The sequence below is a fragment of the Poecile atricapillus genome, chromosome 6 (genome assembly GCF_030490865.1).
Source record: "Poecile atricapillus isolate bPoeAtr1 chromosome 6, bPoeAtr1.hap1, whole genome shotgun sequence".
NCBI classification, from domain to species: domain Eukaryota; kingdom Metazoa; phylum Chordata; class Aves; order Passeriformes; family Paridae; genus Poecile; species Poecile atricapillus.
The window spans coordinates 19,346,904-19,372,269 of NC_081254.1; the positions used below are offsets into that span (position 1 = coordinate 19,346,904).

The 25,366-nt window shown below is 53.4% G+C and overlaps 2 protein-coding genes across 10 annotated transcripts in view; one reads left to right on the forward strand and one right to left on the reverse strand.

Moving 5' to 3' along the window:
• Positions 1-14,129, reverse strand: part of PAX2 (paired box 2) — a 104,126-nt gene extending 89,997 nt beyond the window's left edge. For 3 of the 9 annotated variants that reach the window (XM_058841752.1, XM_058841749.1, XM_058841747.1), the window contains exon 1: positions 1,254-1,908. In XM_058841752.1, the coding sequence (XP_058697735.1) occupies positions 1,254-1,296 (43 nt within the window). In that variant the 5' untranslated portion in view covers positions 1,297-1,908. Of the gene's footprint in view, positions 1-1,253; positions 1,909-13,610; positions 13,760-13,971 lie in introns of those variants that run through there. The other 6 variants (XR_009277876.1, XM_058841755.1, XM_058841754.1 and 3 more) reach the window with 4 other exon arrangements.
• A 3,453-nt stretch (positions 14,130-17,582) lies between these two features.
• Positions 17,583-19,985, forward strand: LOC131580326 (collagen alpha-1(VII) chain-like). Its single transcript, XM_058841385.1, has 3 exons — positions 17,583-17,626; positions 18,041-18,459; positions 19,401-19,985. Exons 1-3 carry the CDS (start codon positions 17,583-17,585, stop codon positions 19,808-19,810), a joined length of 873 nt encoding a protein of 290 aa, XP_058697368.1. The 3' UTR covers positions 19,811-19,985.
• Positions 19,986-25,366: the final 5,381 nt, after the last annotated feature.

Sequence of the window (25,366 nt, forward strand, 5' to 3'; positions counted from 1 at the left end):
ATAATGTCTAAGGCAAGGAGTGTTTGCTGTTAAAGCTCTTTGAAAATCAAACCTCCCATTTTAAGCAATGTGTTCTGGAAATCAGTTATTAGGAAACAGAAAGGCAGTTGCCTACATCTGCGTTTGGGAATTCAGTCGTGGACTTATATTTCTGTGCCTTCCTTCTCAAGGCAAAATCGGGATTTTTTAAAACTTCAAGCATTTCCATTTTCTATCTTTTCGATTTGTGTTTTATGCAGCGGACAGGGCGTGTCCTCAAAAGTTTCGGTGTCAAAAGTTACAAATTGCTCTTAATTATTCATTTCCTGACTCAACACACTCAATCTCGGTTTTCTGTTTGTATTTTTTCTTCTTCAATTTAAATCTCGGAATTATTTTCTCTCCTGCGGTTTAATTAAAATCACTGGAAATTCCTTGTTACAGTCCCTGCTAAAGGGGGATTTTGCGTTCCTTCGTCCCCTCCTTAAGAAAGCCTTTTAAAATTGAAAATGTAGCACGAAAGCCCTTTCCTCTGTGCCAGGAATGTACTTAAAATTCACACCGGGTGTCTGGTAAATAAACCAGGAGGGATCGTGACTTCTTGGGAGCCTCCAAAGCCACTTCATCTCCCAGCCATACAATTGTCCTATTTTTTCCCGCAGTCCAACCTTTCGCCAAACCAAAACGGCTCACAGAACAGCCACCGACTAACCCGCCATTAATTCGAAACTGGCGTCTTCCCTGTCTGCCACCGAAATCCGAAATCAAAGCAAACAGCATCGGATCGCGGGGAAATCTGAGGGGTTAAAGCCGCGGAGGACTGCGGGGAGTCCCGGCCCGGCTGGGCACGGACAGGGAAAGGGCCGGTCCCGGGGGCTGACGCGAGTCAGAATAAACTCTTGTTGTCTGAGGGGCGATGGGGAAAGAGTATTTGCGGAGCATAGCTCTGGTTCGGAGGGGGATTTCTTTCGCTCACTCCGGGTTTGCAGCACAGGCACAGCCGCACTCATTCCCCTGCCCTCGGACTGGGGGTCCTGGCCCCCGCCCCACTGCCGGCTCTGCTCCCCTCAGCTCCGGGGCTGACCGGCATCCTCGCTCTGCTGCTCGGGCCGACAGTGTCCGTCCTGCCTTCTGAACGCCTCGCTAAGCCCGGGATCGGCCAGGGTGAAAAGGTGGACCTGAAGGAGGATCAGGTGAGGGAGGATGGCTGGGGGAGGAAGAATGAAGGGATGAGAAAGGGACAGCAGCAGAAGGAGCCGGGCTCCAGTACTCACGGTGCATTGCTGAGAAGGGGTCTGCTTTGCAGTGCATATCCATGGGGAGGCAAAGGAAGGGGAAGAAATCGGCTGAAGCCGCCGTGTCGCCTCTAAAAGTCAACTTCAAGACTTAGGGGAGAAAAAAATTAAAAAAAAAAAAAAAAAAAGGAAAACAAAACAAAACAAAAAAGCACACGAGGAGAGGAGAGGAGGGGAGCGGCTGGATGCGCTGGGCCCCCGGCCCGGCGGAGCGGGCAGCGAAGTACTTTCCGAGGGGCGGGAGGGCTGCGCCGGCCTTGGGGGAGTCAGCAGAGTCCGTGGGAGCGAGGGACTGGCGGCGCCGGGGGGCAGGTGGGTGTCATGGCTGGGAGGGCTCAGAGCATCCCCGGCGGCGGGGAGGGGGTGCCGGAGCAAGGTGCGGCCGGAGGCCAGGCGGCAGAAGGCGCAGGAGGACGCGGCTCTCCCTCCTCCTCCTCCCGCGGTCCGGGGCTAGTTCATTTAAGTTCAAAGCGGAGTAGCAATCCCCGGGAAAGCGGCGAGCGGCGGGCGGGCGCGACCCCTCCTCTCGGCCGGGCGGCGGATCCGGCGCCCGGCGGACTTTCGCCCGAGGTGGGAAGTGCTTGCGAGAAGCCGGGGCCGGAGACTGGAGCCTCCGCTCCCGGTGTGTGTCTCTCTAAAAGCCGCAGCGCCCTCAGCCCCCCGCCCGCCTCCCCGGAGATGGATGACTTGTCAGACAAAGGCAATAGATTCCGACACTCTCTGATTCGCCAGCGCGCCGAGCCGAGCGCGGCCAGGAGAGGAGAGGGGAGAGGAGAGGAGAGGAGAGAGAGGAGGGCCGGGCCGGCGGCGCTCGGCGCGGGGGGGGCCGTTGCCTGCGGGACCCGGCGGCGGGGGAGCCCCGGCCCCGCGCTCCGGAGCGGCCCGGGCCGTGCGTGTGCGGGGCGGCGGCGCCCCTGCCCGGCCCGCGGGAACGGACGTGAGCCCCGCTTTGTTGTCACTTGCGGATCAGGATCCTTAACTCCCTTATTTAACACAAGCACACACGCCTTGCTAGTTTCACCTCCCTTCTCACGCTCCGCTTTTTTTTTACCGGAGACTTTACTCGGGGTAAAGCGGGACGGGAGGGGGATTCGATACACATCAAGGCTTCCGTGGTGTGCGGCTTAGTGTGGGAGAAAGAAAGAAAAGAGGTGAGGGAGAAAGAAGGAAAAGAAAAAGGAGAGAGACAGCCAGAGGAGAGAGAGATCAAGAGAGGAATGTATAAAGAATGAAAATAAAGAAAAATAAATCGAAGCCAGACAGTGAGAGAGAAAGAACGAGACAGAGAAAGAACGAAAGAGCAAGCAAGCTTCTTGCACCTCTTTAAACCAAGAGATTAGGCCCGTTTCAGTCATTGCGAAGTTTTCCCTCACATGCATTTGGGGAAATAACAGCAAATCCAGTCTCACACTTTCCACATCTCTGCTGCTTCTCTTCCCTCCTCTTCTCTCCTCTCTCACTCTTTTTTTTTTTTTTTTTTTTTTTTTTTTTTTTTTGGTAGAGTAGGATTTAAAAATTATTTTACAAATAAGTCTACTGCTAAAATAGACATGGCTTTGACCTAGCAGAGCAATATAGAGGAAGAAAGAAACACCTTCTTAGGATAATAACCAGGGGCAAAAAGATAAGATAGAAAGTGATGTGAGCTCAATTTTGATATTCAAACTTGAGAGTTTACCATCACCTGAAATGTACTTCCTTTTATATTCTTTTCTTCCTTCATCCTTCCCCATCCCTCTGCTTAGCTGTCACAAAACAGATAAGCCCCCCCCCCTTTTTTTTTCTAACCGCTTTAAGTAAAGAATGTCTGAGAGATCTTTATGAAATATTTTCCACCGTCTCATAAATCATTTTGGCACTTCAGCTGATGTTTTATCTTTCTCTCTCCTCTCTCTCTTTCCCTTGTGTGCAAAAAAAGAGGATGATTTGGAAAATAAAATTTTTTGTTGCGCCGCCGGGATTACATAGAAGTGAGTAGTGAGTCCTCGGTGGCTGCGGGGCTGCGCTGCGGACAGGCGCGGCGGGCACGGCTGATGCGGTCCTGCCCGCCCCTGGCAGCAGCTCCTGCACAGGGTGAATTTTCCACGGGACTGGGGGGCTCTGCGCTGCCCGCTCAGGTTCTGCGCTGCCGCCCGCCTGGCGAAGGCAAAGGCTCCGCTCCGTCTCTCCCGGGAGCTCCCGCCGCACGCCGGGCCGGGGTGCCCCGCTCCCCGTGGCTCTGACCCGCCGGCCGCAACTCGCCCACCCGCAGCTCCCTCATCAGCGGAGCCGCCCCGGGCCCCGGCACGGCCGCGCCGGGACCGCCCCGCGCAGGGGCCGAGGGGCGGCCGGGCTCAGGTGCGGGGCGGCGGCGCTCCCCGCCGCGGCCTCTAGATGGAGCCCTCCGGTCGCTTGGCAGAGCGGAGAGGGGCCGGCGGCGGGCCCGGGCCGCCGCGATCCCGCCGGGATCCCCGGCCCGGCCCGGCACAGAGCGGCACGGCACGGCACGGCACAGAGCGGCACGGCACGGCACAGAGCAGCACGGCCCGGCCCGGCCCGGCACGGCACGGCCCGGCCCGGCCCGGCGCGGCACGGCACGGCACGGCACGGCACGGCACGGCACGGCACGGCACGGCACGGCACGGCACGGCCCGGCACGGCACGGCACAGAGCAGCACGGCACGGCCCGCACTCATCTGTCGGTCCGACAACGGTGTCTGTGGAGTCCCCCCGGCAGCAGAGTCTCCTGTTCGCGGCGGGACCCGGAGCCCGCTGATCGCCGGTGCCGGGAGCCCCTCCCGCCACTCGGCGCCTCCTGCGTTCCCGTGGCTGGAAACGGCCCTGTTATAACCCTCTGTTACAACTCTCCATCACCCACCGGCCCGGATCGCTTCTCCTCTTCCAGCAGTCACCCCCGCCCTTCCTCCCTTCCCCCGCAGGCAGCCCCGGGTGCCCCGTGCGCTCGGGGCCGTGCTCAGACACACAGCCGAGCCCCCGGCAGGGCTGGGTGGAACGGAACTCCACGCTGACACTTGGTGAGTTCATGGACCCTCTCTCAGAGATACTCTGAGTCTTTGTAACTGGCGATTATACCGTGAGGAAACAACAGCTTGGTGGTGGGCTGGGACAGCCGGCGAACCCCAAACCTCCTCCCGATAATGTATTTTGCCTCAGTTTCCTCACTGTTTTCCCATAGCAATGAAATGAAAAACAGGAATAGCGGGCTCGAGAAATACACAAAATGACACTCTGCGACACGAAGCCTGAATCCCATGGCACGGGGGAATCCGAGTAAACCCGGGGAGCCCTGAGCCCGCTAGAACAAGACGGGAAGGGAAGGGAAGGGAAGGGAAGGGAAGGGAAGGGAAGGGAAGGGAAGGGAAGGGAAGGGAAGGGAAGGGAAGGGAAGGGAAGGGAAGGGAAGGGAAGGGAAGGGAAGGGAAGGGAAGGGAAGGGAAGGGAAGGGAAGGGAAGGGAAGGGAAGGGAAGGGAAGGCTTTCTGTTTGCTGCTCCCTTCCCCCACCACACATACCACAATATCTCCTGGTGCCCCTTCCCACGCTAGACTTCCTGGAACTATTGCTTTGTCAACATTTAAACCCACTGAACAATTTCTGCCAACCCAAATTAAAAATACCATCCTGTCCGTGCGGCCCCGGGCACTGCCGTGTGCCCTGAGGGACCGGGCGAGGCCAAGACCACGGGCCTCTTACCACTCCCATAGCTTTGCATCTATTCCACCTCGCGAGCCCTGTGTGCTTATTTCCCTCTCCCACTTTAGATTAATCTTTTATTTTCTTTGTTTTCTTTTCCTTTTCCTTTCTTCTCTCCTGCTTTTATTTCTTTTTCTCAAAGGGAATCTGAGGATCTCCCCCATGGTCTCTAACCCAGTCTTCCACACACACCCCCGCCCCGCCTTCCCCCAAGCTAGAAACATTTACACTTCAAAAGAGGCGGCCGCCTCTCTGCGGAAATTTCAAGAAAAATAAACTTTTTGGGGGAGTTGCAATGATAGCCATCTTTCGATCTGCTTCATTAGCCGGCTTTCTCCAGCTGATCAAGTCAAAATCTTCACCACTGATCCTGTTACCCACCCTTGGTTCCAATACACATAACCTGGAGGGCCCTGTCAGCTTGCCTTCGAAGTCCTTTGAGTTCTCCCGTGCTGCCTTGGCTTCCCTAAGTTGCTGCCTCGCCTCGTCCCTGGGAAGCAGGTTCTACAAACCCTGCTCTCGGAAGCTGCTCCCCCTGCTCCGCTGCCTGCTCGGGAAGGGCGCTGTGCCCAGGGGCAACAGGGGTGGGGCGGTGGGGGAGCCCCTCGGAGGGCTCAGGCCTGGGCCAGGACTTGCGCCCACGTTGGTTCTCTGTTTTCTAGGGGTTGTCTGCAGCCAATTATGCTGGAAAACAGCTAAACACGACCTATGGCCATGGGATGCAGGACAGTGTGCTGCAGAGGTAGAAGTTTTGGATTTGTATGCCTTGGAGATGCTGCGAAGTTCTCAGCTCCACACCCTGTCCGTTTTCTTCCCCTTGCCAAGTGTGCAAATGCTTACAGCCTTAATGTTGGTAGTTTGGAGGTGGTTTAGCTCAACGCTTAATATTGCCAGCACTATATTTAGGAATTCACAGAATAAATCTACGCTGACCTTCTGGGTGTATTTTTCTAACACAGAGTTTCTGCGTCAACTAATTTAACTTTCACCCTGAGAAAGTCGGTGGTGAAATCCCTGTCTGTGAAAAGACAGAGGTAAAAAACGATAATTCCCCCTCCACAAAGATGTGAGCATTGAAGGGAAGGAGTCGGCATATGTGTGAGTGTCAGAGGGATCTTCAAGTTAGGGGACGCTTTGATAAGACGTTCCTGGATAACTTTTGGGGTGCTTTGTCTGAGGTCAGGATGATTTATGGCCTGAGATTTCTCACCGCCTCTCACCCACGAGCACCCAGATGAAAGGGGTATCCACATCTTCAGTGTAGGGGTGTTGTGGGCTGATCATACCAGGGGGGAGCGGGTGATGGGGCAGGACAGAGGTGCCGAGCAGTAGTGTGGAGATATGGAAACAAGAGCGAGGCTCTGGGAGATTTCCGAGGGGTGCGTAGGGCCGGGCAGGGCCGAACAGGGCGGGGGGAGGCAGCCAGAGTCCGGCTGCTCCTCCCCGTCCCCCCAGCCGCTCTGCCCAGAAAACCCGAGATTGCCCTTGGTGGCCGAGTTTAACAAATAAATATAAAGTCAGGTTTTAAATGAACAATTAATAAGAAAGAGGGCGCGAAAAGAATAAAAGACCCCCATCCTTCCCCTCCCCCTGTGTCTCTGAGCCCCTCTTCCCCTCTCCCTCTCTCTCCCCCTCTAAGCACCTCTGGTCACGTTGGAGGATGAGTTTTTGGAGAGCTTCTGGTACAATATGGAGCACCACGGGCTGCAATTTCACACTCCACAGCACATTCCCCCTAAAGCTACTTTCTTTTTTTCCCATCTAAGACCCCCTCATGTCTCCCCCTCTCTCTTTCTCTAGCTCTTTTGTGAGCCATGGGTGGGTTGCATGTCTGGGGGACGCCGGGGCCGCGATGAGGCCGGCGGCCGGGCCCTGCCAGCGGGGCGGGTGCGTGTGTGTACCGGGGGGGCTGCGCTCCCCCCTCGCCCTGCCTGCTGCTGGCTTTTCCCTTCTCTGCATTTGTTTGCCCTGAATGGTAATAGCCCACGTGTGCTGCTCTTTATTCAGTCACCGACACTTTAACCTCTCCTCTTTACAAGAGAGCGTTTGCCACAAAAACGAGACAAGCAGAAGACCTTTTGCAGCCTCATTGAGGAGGAAAAAAAAAAAAAAAGAATAAAAAGAAAAAAAAAAAAAAAAAAGAGTGGAGGTGGGGGGAGAGCCAACAATGTGAAGAGACTCTTCTGCAACAAAGCCGCCTCTTAGCGCACCGGGACGGCCGGAGCTGGGGCGAGTCTCCAAGCCTCCCGGGCCACAGACATATGGGGCAGGGGGCGGCCTCAGCACAGGCCGCCCGGTCTGCCCCTTCCCACCCTAAAGAGACAGCTAGGGAGGGAACACATGGCTCCCCTGCACCGACCTGCGGCCTCGGTCCATCCGTGCTCCTGAACATCGCACCCCGTGCGGGATGGAGGAGCCCCCGCTGCTGTGGGGGTCCCCAGACCTGTTTCCTGTCGAGGCGGCTTCCACGGGCCGGCTTCGCCCGCTCGCCACGAAACTCCTGCCACCGATGTCTCCTTTTGTCTGTCCCCGCAGTCCCAGAGCCCTTTGGTCGTCTGCCTGCTCATTTCTTTGCCCCGGAGCGGCGGAGCGGGGGTGAGGGCAGGGGTTTTCGTGCTGCTCCTCTGACCCAAAAACGAACTGCCCAGATGTGAACCCTGCCTCTTTCGTGACAGGAGACTGTGCCACTGGCAAGGCCCAGCTGTCTCTTGCCTTTGCCCTGGGCTGCCGCTGGGGTAGAGACGTGGGAACCCCCCTCTATTGCCTCTTCTTCTCTTCCCCCCCCCCCCCCCCCACGATGGAGACGTCTTTTTTTTTTTTTTTTGTCCTCTAATTTCTTCATAAAACTCCCGATGAGTGAATTAGACGCTTATTAAAGTCTCCTTTTAATCAGCAGTAGTGGGAGATCCTCCCTCCCTCTATCTGCCCGTCCAAGGTTAGTTTGGCCTCAGGGCGATTTGCAAATGTTAGGATTTACAGTTATCACACGCAAAAAACATTTATATAACCCCTAACTATAATACACCCATAAAAACGGGGAGGCAGCGAAAACTGCTGCGGATCAGCGAAAAACCCTATGGCTTGCCATTAAAGTCCCCGGAAAGGGTAATTCCAGCAGTCAGAGGGGCCAAAGTGTGGTAATGACTGCCTGGGATTCACATCTCCAAAAATGATCGTACAAAAGACCCGCCGGGGAGAGGGGCAACCGCTTCGCTCCGCTCCCTCTGCAGGGCCAGCGGGGGAAGTTGGAAGCAGACTTCTTCACACATGCACTAGAGAGTTAGATATACCTCAAGACTTCCTTCCTTCCTTCCTTCCTTCCTTCCTTCCTTCCTTCCTTCCTTCCTTCCTTCCTTCCTTCCTTCCTTCCTTCCTTCCTTCCTTCCTTCCTTCCTTCCTTCCTTCCTTCTTCCTTCCTTCCTTCCTTTCCTTCCTTCCTTCCTTCCTTCCTTCCTTCCTTCCTTCCTTCCTTCCTTCCTTCTTCCTTCCTTCCTTCCTTCCTTCCTTCCTTCCTTCCTTCCTTCCTTCCTTCCTTCCTTCCTTCCTTCCTTCCTTCCTTCCTTCCTTCCTTCCTTCCTTCTTCCTTCCTTCCTTCCTTCCTTCCTTCCTTCCTTCCTTCCTTCCTTCCTTCCTTCCTTCCTTCCTTCCTTCCTTCCTTCCTTCCTTCCTTCCTTCCTTCCTTCCTTCCTTCCTTCCTTCCTTCCTTCCTTCCTTCCTTCCTTCCTTCCTTCCTTCCTTCCTTCCTTCCTTCCTTCCTTCCTTCCTTCCTTCCTTCCTTCCTTCCTTCCGTTTCCTTCCCAAGCTAAGCCCGAACAATTTCTATACACACACAAATCCACCTCCCCAGAGAAAGTTGCCGCGGTCGCGTTTCTGGCAGTGGTTCCCAAGCCCTGTTGCGAGCCCTGTCTCTGCCCCTCGCTTCCCTCCGCCACGGATGGCTCTCCGGTCGGATGGGATGCGCCAGGAGCCGGGTTGGGGAAGGCAGGCTCGTTTCCACCGCTAAACAAAGGCTGGAAACGCACCAACAAAGGACCTGGCGCGGCCCCTCGGCCCCGTGCGAGAGCCGCAGGTGAGGGCTGGGGCTTGCCCGGCCGGGAGCGGGGGGTCCTGTTTGCGGAGCAGTGCTTGAATCGGCGGCTGGGGGGGGAGAAGATGCGAGTCTGCAGGGCTTCAGGAGAAACTGGTCGTAAGTTGGTGGGGAAACTTTCTTCCCCCTTCCCCTCTTTGTGGGAAAGCCGGGAAAACGGGCGAATTTTGCTCTCTCCTGCCGTGCCGTTCGCAAAGACGGGCTCGCTCCCTCCTTCCCCTGGCTGGGAGCCGCCAAAGCTCAAGTTAGGCGCCTAATTAAAAAAAGTGGCAGGAAGACTCATGCCTCTTTAACATCAGTTGTTAATGGCCTCGGAGTTTACTGCCTCTGAGGAGGAAGATGCAGAAGGAGAGGCAGAGGGCTGAAGTGCGGGGGAAACGGAGGGGCTGAAAGAAGTGGGGAGGGGGTCTCTCAGCGCAGTGGAGGAAGAGAAAGAGAGATTAAAGGAAGGGTGGGGGAAATGGGGAATTCTAACTTATAAAAAGGAGCTGGAAGGTGGAGGGGGCGGGGAAGAACTGAACTGTGAGCCAACACCAAATCCCTCCAGTTTCCCTGGCTGCCTCATCTGGGCAGCTCGGGCGGGATGCGGAGTCAGGAAACAACTGTGCGGGTGCGGAGAGTGGCACGCAGAGAGGAGAGAGGACGAGCGGATCCGGGATGGAGGGACGGACAGAGGGAGGGAGGTTTTCCGAGCGCGGAGCGTTATTCCCGGGTGCTTGCCTTTCCTTCTCCTCACTCGGACCCCGGTACTTTCCTCCTTCCTCTCCTCCCTGAGATTTGCAAACCAAACGTCACCAATCAATGCGAGCCCCGGCTCTGTGGGTGCGTGTGTGCGTGTGTGTGCGCGTGTGTGAGCGTGGTTGTTGATCATGACCTGCTGGACTTCAAAACTCTGCCTCTTCTGACTCCCTCCCAGCCTGTAAGTTCAGAATTACAACCTTCTACATCTATGCAAACTTTTATGTGTCGGAAAATTCCTTTCTCTAGGAGAAAGAGAAATTGTCACCATGTGAACATCTGATTTCTGACACACGGGGCTTTACCCCTCCCCCAGCGTGGGGAAAAATATCTCCCGTGGATGTCTTTAAACTGTGCACAATCCATAACTTTGGCAATGTATATGTAGTGTTATTTCTGCAAGGCAGTTTTCCAGGGTTAGGGGAGGTGGTTGCATTCTGCTAAATGGATCCTTTGTGGTGAGTGCAGATTTATGCCCAGTTTTGATTTATAATTAAATTAGCTTCTAATTTGCAATATGTGCGTCTGTGTTTAAAATGTATCTAATCTGTGAAATTGAGGATTGGGGCACTTTAAATGAAAATCTACCTTTCGCCTCAAGGGTTTCTTTATGAAGGGATAGCCGGGAGGGCAGCGTGCAGCAGGAAAGTGAGGTTGTAATTTCCATTAGAAGATGTCAATCAATCTTTCTTTTCAATACATCAATTAATAAATCCGATTGGTGCTGCGGGCTGCTCCCCCCCCACCCCCACCCCCCCCGAGGCACTCTTTTTGGCCGGATGGGGAAGTGTGAGGGGAAGGCAAACTTTGGCAGGGAAGTCCCCGTAGGCAAAGCCCGACCCGACCCGCCCTCCCCCCCTCCCCTTCTCCCCCTCTCCGGCCCTGCGCGGGGCTCCGGGACCGGCTCCAGCCTCGGCGCGGCGCTGGGGGCGGCAGGCGAAGCCGGCGGGACTCCCTCCGTCGGCTCTCGGGGTTTGGCAGAACTAAATTGACACAACTTGGTGAGATACGGTCAATTTTTTTCGCCCCGATAGTGGGGGTGTGCACACGCGGTTAGGTCTGGGCCCGGGACCCTCCGTCTTAGTTGATTTGTATTTATTTAAGCTTCACTTTTTTAAGCGACCCTCCCTCACCGTCCCACCCCACGCAGCTCTAACCCGGGCAATATTATCACAGGTTTCATTGGTTATTTTCCAACGGAACCGCAGCACCAAGCTTTAATTTTTCACAATTAAAAAGCGGCCGGGATGGCGGTGATCTCCTCCAACCTAACAGCTCGCCCTAGCTCTCCCTGCTGTTAGCGAATGCTCCCCACCTACAAATTACCGCGGAAATGGGGGAAAGAGGGTATTTTTTTTTTTTTAACGGGAAAATACAGTAATGCCTCTAATTTAGCAATTACATCGATTCTCCTTTATTTTCAAGTGGCGCTGGTCGTTCAGCAGAATGTCACCGTGGTGGGCAGGCGGGTGGAAGCCCGAGGACAGCCCGGCGCAGGAATGCCCAGTGCCCACTTGGGGAAAGTTGGCCCGGCAGGGACAGGGCAGGAGTGGGGAAGGGGGGACAGCGCCGGGACACGGCGGCACCGAGGGCCTCCCCTTGGGTCTCTGCTCTTAGAGCTTCACAGTCAGGAAAACCTGGCAAACAAAACTAATTCAATGTGTCGCCTCTCCCTGACAGAATACACACAGTATTTTATAGAAATCCGGCTACAGAAAGGGCTGACTTTCCTGAATCCACGACCAATGTAAAAAAGACGCTCAGAAGGAGGAGAACATCCTCAAACTACTCCGTTGTCATCGTCATCATCATCATGTCCGTTTGATTTAAAAACAGCACGATAGGGAGAACGCTCTCACTGAACGCTGTCTCCTCAGCTTTCTTTTTTTCCTCCCAACCACTCGGCTTTGTACCCTCAGATTTGCGGGCTGCTGCTGCCGGTTCGAGTTGCTCGACACAAGCAGCGTTTTGAGTGTCTCCAGCGAGAGGGGGAACGCGGGGTGAACAGAGGGCTGCGAGAGGGAACTCGGGGACTACGGGGCTGAACTTCGGGAAGGAATGAAGTAAAAAGAAGAGCGAGAGAATGAGAGAGTCTCCCAGGCAGCTCGATCCCATTAGCTCCGTCCTTGGGTTGCATATTTATACGGTCTAGGAGGTGAACAGATGGACTATCAATTTAATTCCATCTTCAACACCATCAGAGATTGATTTTCTACTCGCTTTTAATTTTGCCATAATTAATTAGATCATTACAACTGTTTTCTATTGATCTCCCTATTTAAACCTCAGATGCAAAGGGACTTCGGCAGATCCTTTAAAAACACAGAAGGGAAAAGGAACAGAGGGGTTTGCAAACTTTCTAAAGGGTTGGTTTTTTTTCAGTTTTGACTTAGAAGATTTTCGGTGCAGAATAGCAAAAAACTGCCTCCGTGGCCTTTTCTTTTAGGAGGCCTTTTTCGTTGCCTTTGTAATTTTCTTTTACGATTTGGTGAATCTTTGTCATATTTATATATAGTATACAACATATATAATAGATTTAATCGGTTCGATTATGAAAACATAAGCTTGCACGTGTATATGCATATATATATATTCACACACAACGTGTTTAATATTGAGATTTACAGAGCTGGTGCACACACATTTATATATGAGGAAACTATCGACAGAAGAGATGTGGTTTTCTGAAGGGCGAATATTTTTATTTGCCTCCCGTACGTGTCTCTCTGTTTGTGCACTTGAATCCCTCTCTAGGTGGGGGATATTTCACCCTGCGACTCCATCAGAAATGACAAAGGAAAACCAGCGCTGTTAGCTCCGGTTCCTAGCTCGGTTCCCAGCGCCCGCCGCAGCCTTTCTTTTCCAAGCTTCCCTTGCAGCAAACGACTGACAGCCGGGGCGACAGCACGGCTCTGTGCTGCCAGTCGGTGAGGTTTGTATTTTAAACCTCTGTATCCTTTCCCCCCTCCCAAAAATATCCCCAAATTAAAAGCTCTGTTTATATACTTAATTTGAGGAAACCAAACCGCGTAATTGTGCTTTTACCGCGAGCGGCAGCGCCGAGGAAAACCTCTCCGGCGGGGTTTGTTTGAAGCTTTGTTTGCAAATCATAAAATTGCTGACTGGGAGACGGGGGCGATCCGGAGACGCGTCCGTCGGCGGAGCAGGTTTAGGGGGCTCAGGGGCAGCCCCCGCTCGGGGGAGAGGCAGTGCCGGCCCCCGCCCGCCTCAGCCCCGCGCTTCGCCCCCGCAAAGCCCGGGCCAGGCGCTGGGCTGCGGGACAACGCAGATCCAGAGCCAGCACGGCCAGCAAAGTTTCCCGAGGTGGGGAAGGAGTCGGTAGAGGAAGAGTTTAAGAAATGCCCTGAACTTTCTGCGGACGGGAGGGAGCTCCGGCATTGGGGCAAATAGACAAAGGCCGATGGAGGGGGCTGGCTCGGCCGCCCGGGGCGCCTGGAGGGCGGCGAGGCAAAGCGCCCGGGGCCGCCGGCGGTCCGAGCGGGCCGGGAGGGAAGGGAAGGGAAGGGACCGGGGCCCGGCCCGGCTCTCGCTCGCGTCTGGGGGCTCCGCTGAGGCTCCTTAGGAAGCTCCCGCGGTAAACACGGTGGGAACCCAGCTTTTCGAGGGGTGCCGGAGCGGACACCCATAAGGAAAGGGGGTATTTATCAGGTGAGATAGCAAGTGTTAGAGGGGGATCTGGCGAGGCGAGGAGGGTGTGCGTGGAGGAGAGTAGAAGCAGGCTGCCTCCTGCCAAAGGAGGGAGTTGGGGGTGACGGTCTCATCCCTCCCTGCTGAATATTCAGCGCCCCCCCGCCTTACCTGCTCTCCCTGAGCTCTGAGCCATGGCTCCTCTGCCTAATGGCCCGTCTCCCCGGGACGGCTGCAAGCCAGTAGATCCGCCGCGGCCTTTTCTTCGTTTCTCTCCTCCCCGCTTGGGTGTCTTGCTTTCCCCCGCTGACTTTCGAGATCTAGGCGCAACCACCCAAAACTAAACGGTTTAGATAACAACACACACACACCAGAGCACCACCACTACCAAAAAAAAAAAAAAAAAAAAATAGCCAGCCACAGAGAAAGAAACGCCGCTCTACTGAGCCGGGACAGGCTAAAAGGAGGGGAAAATAAATAACAATCAAAGCAAATGCAGCGCTGCTGCTTATAAAATTGGAGAGGGGCTCACCTGCTCCAGTCTACCAGGGCTGTGCAGCCAGGGAGGAAAGGGGCTGGGGGGTCCCGCGGGGATCCTGCGGGAGGGGGGACAACGCCCGGACTTGGAATCTGCTTCCCCTTGCCCCCCTCCCTCAAGCTGGCTACCTGTAGGGAAGTCTTGTTGTAACAGCAGATTAATTTGTTGTCTTATTACCATAAAAATGTGCTCGGAGAGGGGCTGGCAAGGGAGAGGGGGACGTGGGACAGAGGAGGAACTTCCTCCAAGTTGAAAAGGGAGGCGGTGGGCTCGGGCTGAGGGGGGAGCTCGTCGGGGACGGGCGGGGGATTGGTCTGGATGGTGGCGCAGCCCACCCGGGAGCTGGTAGCTCTCAGCTCGGGGTCCGGGCAGACTGCAGGTGGGGTACAGGGATTCCGCCGTTTAGTTTGGAGGCGACAGAAGGCAATCCTATGAAGTCTAGCTCTGTGAGAGCCTAGATTTTTGCCTCAGAGAGATTATTTATCTGTCCGTCCATCCATCCATCCATCCATCCATCCATCCATCCATCCATCCATCCATCCCTCCTTCCCTCCCTCCATTTATCTATCCACTCGTCTCTTTTCTTGCTCTTGCGACCACGTTTTGATAGAGGCTTTGCGACTGAAAATAAATAAATAATAAATAGAACAAAGCTCTAAAGAAAAGAAGAAAAATTCCCAGTGCTAAAGACATCACTGAACGAATATTTTTCTTTCTCTCTTTCTGCTCCCCCCTTCTATCTACCCATTGATTGAAAGTCTCTCTCAGCTCCAACAAGGAGTCCCAGGAAAAATGAACCATTCTGCTATCGATTCTTCATTAAAATTACATTTCTGCATTTGCTAAATTGGTTTTAAAAAGCTTCCCCTGTTATTATTGTCTTGTCAGAGCCGGCGGTGCTGGGCAAACAGTATTTAAAAGCTTGGGACCTCTCCAAGATGAGGCTGTTGGGGGTTATGTGTGTGCATGTGTTTCTTTTTCTAAAGTGTTTAGGAAAATGTTAACAACGCAGACTGGTGAAAAGCACGCCCAAGACAAGCGGAGAATTGTAAAAATAAGGAAGGCGGAGGGAACACTTTCCTTCATATCACTTAAAAATCATCGATTGCCTCTTCAAGCAAAGGAAAAAAAAAAAGTTTCATTTTAAATAGTAAAATGGGGCACCAAAAGTCAATAATTGCAGCAAGGAGTATTTGCCTCAGACGCCGTCTCCAGCCCGGTGTGCAGCAGCCGCCGGATCTGTCTGGAGTGGTTCCTCACCTCCCTGCAGCCCGAGCCCTGCTCGCAGCCGCGCTGAAATGCTTCCTCGGTGAGATGTTTAAATAAGTCCAGCTAACCCTGACACATGCACCAGATTCCTCCGACCTTACCCCACAAACCCCACGGAATCCCCGTCCTCCCTCCCCAGACCGGTGTGGGAGAAACCCAGAAGGGACTCTGGGAGATTTACTTTGAATTCTGCAAATCTCTCTCGAAAGAGCAGGGAAGCAGAAATGTCTTCCTGATGTGTTTATCCCCTAATCAGTTCATTAGTTATAAACAACATGACATTAGAAGTTAGGAGGCAGTTGATATTAATTTTTATTTAACTAGTTGATGTTTAATCCGTCACGCCAGACTGCTTAGAGAGAGCTGCCTGACACAAACCAGTTAGAACTTCATACACCGCGATGATCGGCCGGGCATTGGGACAAACAAACGGCGGCGGGGGGGCGAGGGGCAAGGAAACAGAAGGGAAGGGAGCAAGGGGGAGAGGAGTAAATCCAGGAAAGAGGGGGGGAAACAGCAAAAGGATCTGGAAAATTCCCCTTCCCTTTATAAAATGTTCGTGTGAATCGGCAGAGAAGGGAAGGGGGGGACTAAGCATGAAAAATATCGTCAGGAGGCTGAGCCGAGCGGGCCGAGAAGGGCAGGTGCCCATGGCAGCCACCCCTGCGGGCTATGGGGGCTTGGGGCGGGCTGGGCGGCAGGGCCGGGGGTTCAGCCCCTGCAGGCTGCGCGCCGTCGGGCAGAGCGGGGGGCACCGCCAAGAGAGTCCTCTCTTAATTAAAAGGGGCACAGGTTAATTAGCCCGAGGCTAGCCGAGGGAGAACAGCAACACATGGTGGGGCCGGGATAAACGGGAACCGGACTTTTCCCGGTTTCCCGGTGTGTAACAGTCCTCTTCGGTGCCAGACTGCGACCCTTAACCAAGGAGCGCAGGTGCTGCTACAGATAAAAGGAGTGAACGATTTTGGGTACCTTAACGGACACGCGTCTCTTCCTATCTTAAAGCTGTGCTGAAGTATAATCTAACGCGAGTCTAGAATTACAGACTTCCTTGTTAAAATCTCTTTTTTCTCCCCTTGCAGCAAACTGGTGTCCCACGAATGGTTATAGCGTACCTGTTTGGCTCTGCACCATCTCTATACACGTGAATCTCTGCTCTTTACCCTGCCGACACGTGGGACGCCCACCCTCGCCTTTGCTCCCGAGGGGACGCCAAACATTATCCAAACACCTTCCCCTTCTGTGGTGGGACCCCCGGCGTTTCTTCTCCCGCGTGAGTGCTGCTGTGTGCCCTCAGCGTGCCCTTTCGCTCAGCACTGTTCAGATGTATTAATTCGAGCTATTATAACTATATCTGCGTGCATTTCACAATTAAAACATTTCTTGGCCAAGCAGGAAAACCCTCGGCAGCAGCTCGGTGCGTTGCCTGCCCCGGACGCCTGTTCCTCCGTGCGGCAGTAGCCGTGCGACTGTGACTACGGGAAAAGTGTTCTACGACACATATTTTAATATCAATTTCCATATTAATCAATCACCTCAAACATCTATCTGCTGGATAAAGGAAATAGTTCGCATTCCGAAGAAAATTGCCTGCTTTCCTGCAGTTAATGGTTAACTCCGTAATAGAAAGTTCCCAGGGAAATGCGGAGGCAGAGGGAGCGCGGGTCTTTGCTCCCAGCCAGCACCGGCCGCCGCTTCCCCCTGGCCGCAGCCTCTCCTAGCCCTCGGGAAAATCCCCCCTCTCCTCCGCTGCGGGCTCGGGCTCTGGCTGCCTGCACCTTTTAGGAAAGAAAGCAGGACGGAGTGCTTTCAGGAATAAACTCCTGATGGGGCTGTGCTGTGCAAAAGGGAGGCAGACAGGCTCTTTCCCCATAGTCCGAGACAGAAAGTGGTGCAACAGGTAATAGGGCAGACACTAGCAACACGGGGAGCAGGGACGATTTCCAATGGCTGGGGGAAATGCACACTGCTTGGCTGTTTGGGTTGAGAGCATTGTAAGGGAAGGGGTGCCTTTTCCTTTGTCCAGCATCATTTCTCCCTTTCTCTGAGGCAGGGTGTGCTTTGAAGGGTGGAGAGGATATTAAAAACAGGGCCTGCGGAGGAACGGGCAAGGGAGATGCAAGGACAGAGGCGAGGCTGGACCCCGGCCGGGGGCTTCGGCACTCGGAGGCTGCTCCCTGCGGTTCGGCCGGCCGGCAGCCGTGCACGGGCAGATCCAGCCCTTTCCCGGGAGTTTCGGGGTGACTTCAGAGTTGTGGGATGTCCTGTGCCGCCGCCGCTCTTTCCCGCACTATTGCCTTAGTGTTGGGCTGACCACCTGGTGCTTTTTCATGGTGATGGCGGAACTGGGGAGGACAAAGGGAGAGGTGAGAGAAGCAGGGTAAGGAGTGAGCCTCTTCCCTGTTCAGGGGCTCTCCATAGAGGCTGCGAGACGATCAGGAGTACTTTGAGCTACCAAAGTTGCAGGGATGCTGCTAGCGCGGGGAAAGGCTGCCTTTCCCGTGGCTGAGCTGATGTCAGAGCAGCGGAGTGGGAAGGGGGTTGCGAGAAGTTTGGGGTGGGTGGGGTGAATGCCTAGGGGCGGTGGGTTAGGCTTGCCGTGGGGTGGAACCCGCCCGTCCGCCCGCGGGACGCAGCCGCAGGGGCTCTCGCTGCCTTGGGGTGTCTCCGGAGGGGTGCCCGGCTGTTGGTCGGGCTGGGATGTGGGCGTGAGGGACGGAGTCAGGGGGAGCTGAGCCAGGCGGCGTCGGTGCAGGGACCTTGGCGTGAAGTTACCGACCGGGACGTGGCGCAGGGATGAGAGGGCTGGGCGGGCGTGCCGGTGGCGGCCCGGGGCACGAAACCAAGCCGACGGCGGGAGGCCAGGTTCCCCGCGCAGATCAGGCCGGGAGCTCCCGCAGCGGCTCGGGGGCAGGCGGGAGGAGGGCGCAGTTTGTCTGTCTCGGGGCTCCCGGAGCCCCAGCAGCAGGGCGGCCTCGCCCCGCTCCCGGCCGGGCGCGTCCCGCCAGAGGGGGCAGTGCAGATCGGCCCTGCCGGGAGCGGGGCCCCGGCCCGGGCAGGGATCGCTGCCCCACACCCGGGCAGCGTTAATCCTTCGCTGCCCTGTGGTGACGTTTAGATTGAAAAGCGCTTCCCAGAACCTTTCCACGGCCCCGGCTGGTGGTCCCGGTTGGAGGTGGTGGCTGACAAAACCAGGCGAAGTTTCCCTTCAGGGTCGGGGCTACCGCACCCCCTGAGCGGGGCTGGGGGCAGGCGGGCGGCAGTGCTCTCTCTCGAGGGTTGGGGAGACGTCGGTGGGATCTCTTATTCCTTCTCCAGGTAGTTCAACACAAGTTTCTATCTCAAGGAAGGGGACCCGGCAGCCAGACGGCCTGCGGGCGCCCTGTCCTTCGGGACAGCCTGGGTCCTCAGGGCCCGGGGAATCCGGAGGGTTTGGGGAATCTGGAAAGTCCTAGCTTGGATTAGGATAGAAATGAGGGAGATGGACACGTAGGCGGGGGGCTTCCAATCGCCGTTGCCAGAATTGGAGAAAAGGAAAGGAAAATGGAAGATCGCATAAAAACTGTGAGAGATTGTGGCAGCTGAACATGCCCTGTGCCAATGTGCAAAAGAAGGTGAAAATAAAAGAAGCCTGGAACTAAGTGAGAGGATGGAAATCAGGATGAATGGGTAGACAAAGAGACAGACATTGATCTTTACTAATATTAGAGAAAAAGGTCTGAATGAAGAAGCAGATGTTTAATTTGATGATGAAAGGGGGATGGATGGATGGATGGATGGATGGATGGATGGATGGATAAATGGACAGGATGAGTGAAAAAATAGAAAATATGAGAAGAGGAAAACCCCCCACCTTTCTAGCATTTGTGGACAGAAGGAAGTGAATGAGGGGGCAGAGGAAGAGAAAGGATAAGAGAGGAAAGGATAAAAGGAAAGGGAAAATAAAAGAAAGAAAAAGAAGTAAAGAATAAAGAGGTATTTAAGAGCCGTCAAACACTTGGTAGACATGAAAATTAGAACAGAAAAGCTGAAACATTTATGGCAGCCTGCGCCGAGGTGATTTCCCCATTGGCATTTTATGGAGCTCCTAAATCTCAGCTTTACGCTGTTTTGAGCTGTAAAGAATTATTTTCCGCCGCACTTTTCTTTTTTAGGTTCACTTCCACTTTCCATTGCGGGTGCCCCGGAGCAGGGTGAGCAGCTGCCCCCGAGCAAGCGCCTCCCGTCGGGCCGAAGGGCAGCGGGCAGCGGGGGCTGGCCCCTCCGCCCCGTGCGGGGACGGCAACTCCCGGCTCTGCAGCCCTGGCCACCCTCGGCAGCCCGGGGGTCCCGGGGGCAGCAGCAGGAGCGGCTCGCAGCCGGCGCAGAAGCAACAGTTCCCCGGCACGTCGAGGAAAGGGAAGAACCTGCTTTTCCCCGGGCACGGCTTTCTCCGGGATGGGGAGGGAGCCAGCGGAGGCACGGCTGGGCTGCCTTGCTCCGCAGCTCTTGCCGTGCGCGGGGGCGAGTGCTGGGGAATGGCTACGGGAGCAACAAAAAACAGACCTCAAGGTGCAAGAAGTGAGGAAACAGTGGCTCTCCCTTCTCTGACAGCCTGTCCTTCCACGTCGGTGGAAAACTCCAAACCTCGGTGGAAAACTCCAATACTCCAGGCACTAGTAATTATAAGAGGAACAATAATGACAACAATGATAATGTGTTTCCGTATATTAAAGCATAGAAAATAAATATCCTCCTACATCCGCTGCTTCCCTGGTCCCCTGATCTCTTGAACGAGCTGAGTTTTCAGTATTTTGGGGGCTGGAGTAGGTTTGAGAGGGGAACATTGGGTGGAAGAGTAAAAGCCGGGGGAGATGTAACTCGTGTGCCTTTCACCTTTTCCCGGGAACACAACCATTGTCCTTGTGACAAGAATCTCTGTTATGGTCTGGGAGCTGTAGAGAAAAGGGAACTTTGCAGGTCCGTCTCCTAACTCTGCTGCGGGCAGCTCCCTCCACCTCCCCCCCTTGCCCCGCAACCCCGGCAGCCCCCGGGCTCTGAACCAGTTGATATAAAAGTGTGTGTGAGGGGGATAAAAGTTCCAGTCTCTCATGAGGGGAGAAGGCTGCAGGGGCAGAAGCAAGTTAATTTCCAGCCGATTTCTCATTACTCTTATTAACGCCTGTAAGGGAGAGAAAATTAGGCACACAGCACACGTTTTGGCCACTTCATAAAAAATGCAGATTTGAGAGATGATGTGAAATGTGCCCTGGAGTCAATGATTAAAGATAGCTGACTACATTTTTTTTTTTTTTTTTTTCTATTTGGAGTTGAGATGAGAAATGCCCCTGAGCTCTGTAGGTCCAGGATGGGTCCTTTAATAACTGATAAATTGGCCCAAGAACTCCCTCTTCCCCTCTCTCCCTCTGCCCCTCCCCCAGTCCCCTCCCCGCCCTATACCCTCCACCGTCACACGTCGCCGACCGTCAGGGGAGAGATGCAATCCGCTGCCCTTCGCCCGGCGATCAATAGGAATCGCTCTCGGGGGATTATTTCCCGAGCGGTCCATGTGTGCCTGGACAGTGACACCCCAGCGGGTGAGTGCGGGGGGCTGCGGCCGCTCCTGCCTCGTCCCACTCGTGTCGGCAACTTTCGCTCCCCACCATCCCTTTAGCCTGTCAACTTTGTCTGCCCGCTGGCCAAGAGACAGAGGTTCTGATTCAACAGCATTTAAGATTTGCGCTTAAGAATACTCGATTGAGGAGATGGCCGTTGTGAAAAGAGGAGTTTTCCCATTCGTTTTGAAAGCAGAGAAAGTTAAAGCTAATGGCCGCGGCCAACGCTGGCAGTTGTCATCTCTGCCCGATTGTCAGAGGTCGAGTCTTCCTCCAAGTTTCCTAAGAAAGTTTTGGCACCGACGGATGTCCGTGTGAAGGGGAAGCGCTCACCTCCCCCTGCCACGGCCACTCCTAAGCGGACAAAGACGCGTTTGCCGAGCCCTGCCAGGGGGAGGTTTAAAAGCACAATGAAGGGAAACTGTCAGGAAGAACCCTGATCTGTCTCTTCCCTGCCTGGCGTCGGAGGTTACAGAACGCCCGGGCTGCTGGCTTCCAGGGCTGGCACTGTCGGAGGAAACAGGAGTTTGGAATGCTGAGGGTGGGGCGAAGGAGAGAAGTGCCCTCCAAAAAGGCGCTTCAATTTCTTACTCAAAAGCATCCTTCCCTGTCGTCCCCATCACAAACTTGAGAGGGAGAAAAAATAGAAAGGGAAGGAAAGATAAGAGAGAGGGGTTGGGGAGGGGGATAAAATCAAAGCTTTCCAGCCCGCTGGAAGAAGAAATGTGTATTTCTTTTTTCTAAACACTTCTAATTTTTCAAACCAATTGAAAATAATAAAATGTATAAAGAAAGCAGGGATGCAGTTTTCCAGAGCTCAGCTGCTGAATAACTCCTCATCAGCCGCACCGATTTCTTTGATTAATCCCGAGGTCTGAAGTGGAAGCAGTTCCAGTGTGATACCTTACACGCCAATATGCTTCTGCTTCCCTACTTTGTTAGACTCGTTTATGCACATTTTTTTAACAATAATTTCGACTCCTTTTCCCCTTAATAAATCCATTTTTTGAAGCGGTACCTGCTTTCTAATTGCCCTGAATAAATACCTCTCCCCATCTCCGGTTTCCTACGTCCAATGGCACCCCATCGGGAAGGAGGTCGGAAGCATCAGGCCGGGAGACCGGACCACCCCAGCTTCTGACAATTTCCTCCTTCTCTTTAGTAAGGAAGTTGTAATTGTAATTTCGTGTGCGAAACGGTGCGGACTGACATTCAGTGTCTTAATGGGACTTAATGTAACTGTACACGATCCTTTATGCAACCATATACATAACGAGCACTCTCGTTGCTAGACGTATTGCCAACTCTCAGATTCCCTGTGTAACTATAAGTATATATGCTATGTTCACAACTATGCGCATATATCCAAAATAGATTCCTCTGTGGAGAGAAATACGTGGCAATATGTAAGAAATGTGTAATATAAACCCGAATATTTATATCAAAATGAAGAGACTTTAATTTATATATATTTTATTGCATATAACTATTTCTTTTGGAGACAGCTAGGGAGCATTTAGTACGTGGCGAGATGCACCTGTGTGGGGATCTGAACGGGAATGATCCCTTGTGCTTGCATAGCTTGTGCTTATGAACATATATCACATGTATCTCTCTCCCCCCTCTTCTCCATTTATAAAATATCAATGTGATGCTTTAGAAAAGCTGTGAGCTCTGCACAGTTCTTTACCCTTTTGCCAGATGATGCCGTTGTTTATAAAATCGCACTTCTCTGCCAGGCGGCTTGCACCCTCCGTACTAATTCACACTACCGAGTCATTTATCCAGCTTTCATTTCTCCCTGAATTACCCGTCTCGGAGTCAACCAGAAGCACCAAATTCCTGCCTTTCTGATGAATGGACAATATTGTCTGCTCTTTTCAGGGCGAGAGAAAAATAGCTCGGGCAAGCGAGAGGGAAGCCGGGGGCTTCTGGGCGGCCGCCCCACAGGGATCCGAGCGGGGCCGGTCCCCGCTCCTCGGCCGAGCCCGCTCCGCTCCGCGCCGCGCTGGGGGAGCGGAGGGCGGGTGGCAGGAGCAGCGGGGAAGGCTCGGCCGGGAGCCAGGCTGCCCCCGGCACGGAGAGCCGCAGCCCGCCGAGGACGCGCCTGCCTCCGCTCCCCGGCGTGCGGTGCCTGTGTGCGGCTTTCCTGGGCTGGCTTTGGGCTGCTTCGCAGGAGGCGCTAATTAGAGTGTAACTGCCAGGTCATTGATTTCATGTTACCAGAGTTGTTGTTGTTGTTGTGGGTTTTTTTTTTTTCTTTTTTTTTTCTTTTTTTTTTTAACACATGAAATATCAGCCCAGCTCAGAGGCAGTAAGAGCTGGGTTGGGGATAGTTTCAGAGACCCCCCAGACCCACAAAACCCAATTAACCTAATACACGCACACTGCTGGCTAGGGAGTTTCAAGCTCCAGACCCGCGGATCTGTCTGTTTTCCCTTTGTTGCTTTGTTGTAAGTCTCCTTCTGAAGACGATATCTGAATGCAGGGAGCATTATCAATGACTTTTAAATAATAACAAAGGGGAAAAAATAAAAATAATCAGCCCCGCCTCTTCTAGTTTCAATTACTCTAATTAAAAACCCGAAAGGCAATTCCTAGGCAATACCTAATAATAGAATTAGCAATCGGATCCATCATTTCACACGGGGATTTACTTGCAGGGGTTCTCTGCGAGCTCTATTAATAATAATAAAAAATCCTGCTAACCCTCTTTTTAAAATTAATAACTCTGTAATTATAATAATTTTATGTGCCTTTTTATAAGAAGAGGTTAATGTTGCCACAGTCTGGGGATGGGAAGGATGAAGTGAAGCGAAATACTGCTGCTTAAACTGACACCTTCCTATTTTATTAGGAGACATTATTATTATCAGACATCTGCAGGTAGAGAATTAAAATTAAAATCGCTTTCAACAATTCAATACACTTTTTATCAGCCATCTATCTGAAAATCATGAACATTCATCATCGGAGGCATTCTCCCTGAAAACAAGAACCCATTCAAATTTTATACAAATTATCATATTTATCATAGTCTGAAACTCTGGAGTAACATCTCCACAAACTGTCTGCTAACTCCCCAGGGAACTGAATTCCACTCCGCAGTCGCTCAGAGCAATTCTCGCTCCCTCTCCCTCTCTCCCGGCCCTTTCACACTATCTGCTTCCCGCGACTCCGCAGCCCCCAGAACAGAGGACGCAGAGCGAAGGGGGTGGGGGGAGAAGGATGCGGCGACAAACAACATTAAAATAACACACAACAAGGGGAAATGCGTCCCTACTTCTTTCAAGAGAAAGAAGTTTTGCCTGATGCAGGAGTCTCTAAAGATTGAAACTCTCTCTGCCGATTTTGGGAGAATGGCATCGGTTAATCTTTGAGGTTGATGTCACTGCATGAGACCATTATTAGGAGCAGAATATTAGTAACAATAATAATAGTAATAGCAATAGTAATAATAATATCTGATCCTCGCCACTTTGGTGGGGGTTTGGGGTTTTTTTTCCTGGGCTTTTGTTCTTTTGGGTTTTGTGGGGTTTTTGGGGTTTTTTGTGTGTATGTGGTTGGTGGGGTTTTTTGGGTTTTTTTTTTTTGGTGTTTTTTATTTTGGTTTATTCTTGCCCCCCTCCCCCTTGGAGAATTCCGTCAGCGCAGGGAAAGATATTGGCTGTTATTTGTGTGGGCATTAGGTGCTGGTGACAAACGACACGAATCCGTGCTTCCTGTTTGCGGGTTTGGATGAGACAAATCACTTCCCACGCTTTGCTAATGACATAAAGTTCATCAGTGCTGAATCAGGGGCTGGAGCGGCGCCGGCTCCACGCCTTCGTGCGTCCCCTCCGCAGATGCGCTGCTCACGCCGGGGGAGCGGCAGCGCGGAGCGGCTCTGCCCCGGCCCGGCCCCGCCGCCCCCGGCCCCGCCGCCCCCGGCCCCGAGCACCTCGACACCGCGGAAAAAAAGTAGTTCCAATACAATGTTTGTTAACTAGGTTATCTAGGCTGTAGAAGATTTTAATGTTGAATTTTATAGCTTTACCACGCTCTACCGTCCTTGTGAATATTGTAATATTGCATTTTTTACAAGTTACTCTTCTGTTAATGTTCCAGCTAGTAACTTTTATAATCCTCCTCAATGAAATTTTTTTGTATTCTTCCGCACCGTTAACCTCAATGGCGGCACCTCAGCCCCTGGCAGGAGGCAAAGATGAAATGAATTCCTCTTTAATCAGAAATAATAATAATAAAAACACACACAAGGCTCCCTCTGCCTTTTATTTCAGTTTCCCTTTTCGGGGAGGGGGTGATGCCTTGGGAGTCTCCAGCCCCTGCCCCCTGCTGTGCTCCTTGGGTGTGCCTCTGGCAGAGCTGGAGGTGGGCCAGGGGTGGTGATGGCCCAGCCCTGGTCACTTCATTGGGGATGGGTGCTGTAGCCTGCCCAGCTTTGGTCCCTCTGCTCCACAACCCCTCCTTTGCTGCTGTATTCTGCTGACAGCCTGGAAGCTGGCTGTGCTGCAGGTGGGAGCAGG

Excerpts from the sequence above, each read along its gene's own strand:
- LOC131580326 (XM_058841385.1), top strand. The coding sequence starts at position 17,583 with ATGGCGGAACTGGGGAGGACAAAGGGAGAGGTGAGAGAAGCAGG. Across the intron at positions 17,627-18,040 it reads GGAGAGGTGAGAGAAGCAGG|GGATGAGAGGGCTGGGCGGG; the intron begins GTAAGGAGTGAG and ends GACGTGGCGCAG. Across the intron at positions 18,460-19,400 it reads AGGCGAAGTTTCCCTTCAGG|GTTCACTTCCACTTTCCATT; the intron begins GTCGGGGCTACC and ends TTTCTTTTTTAG.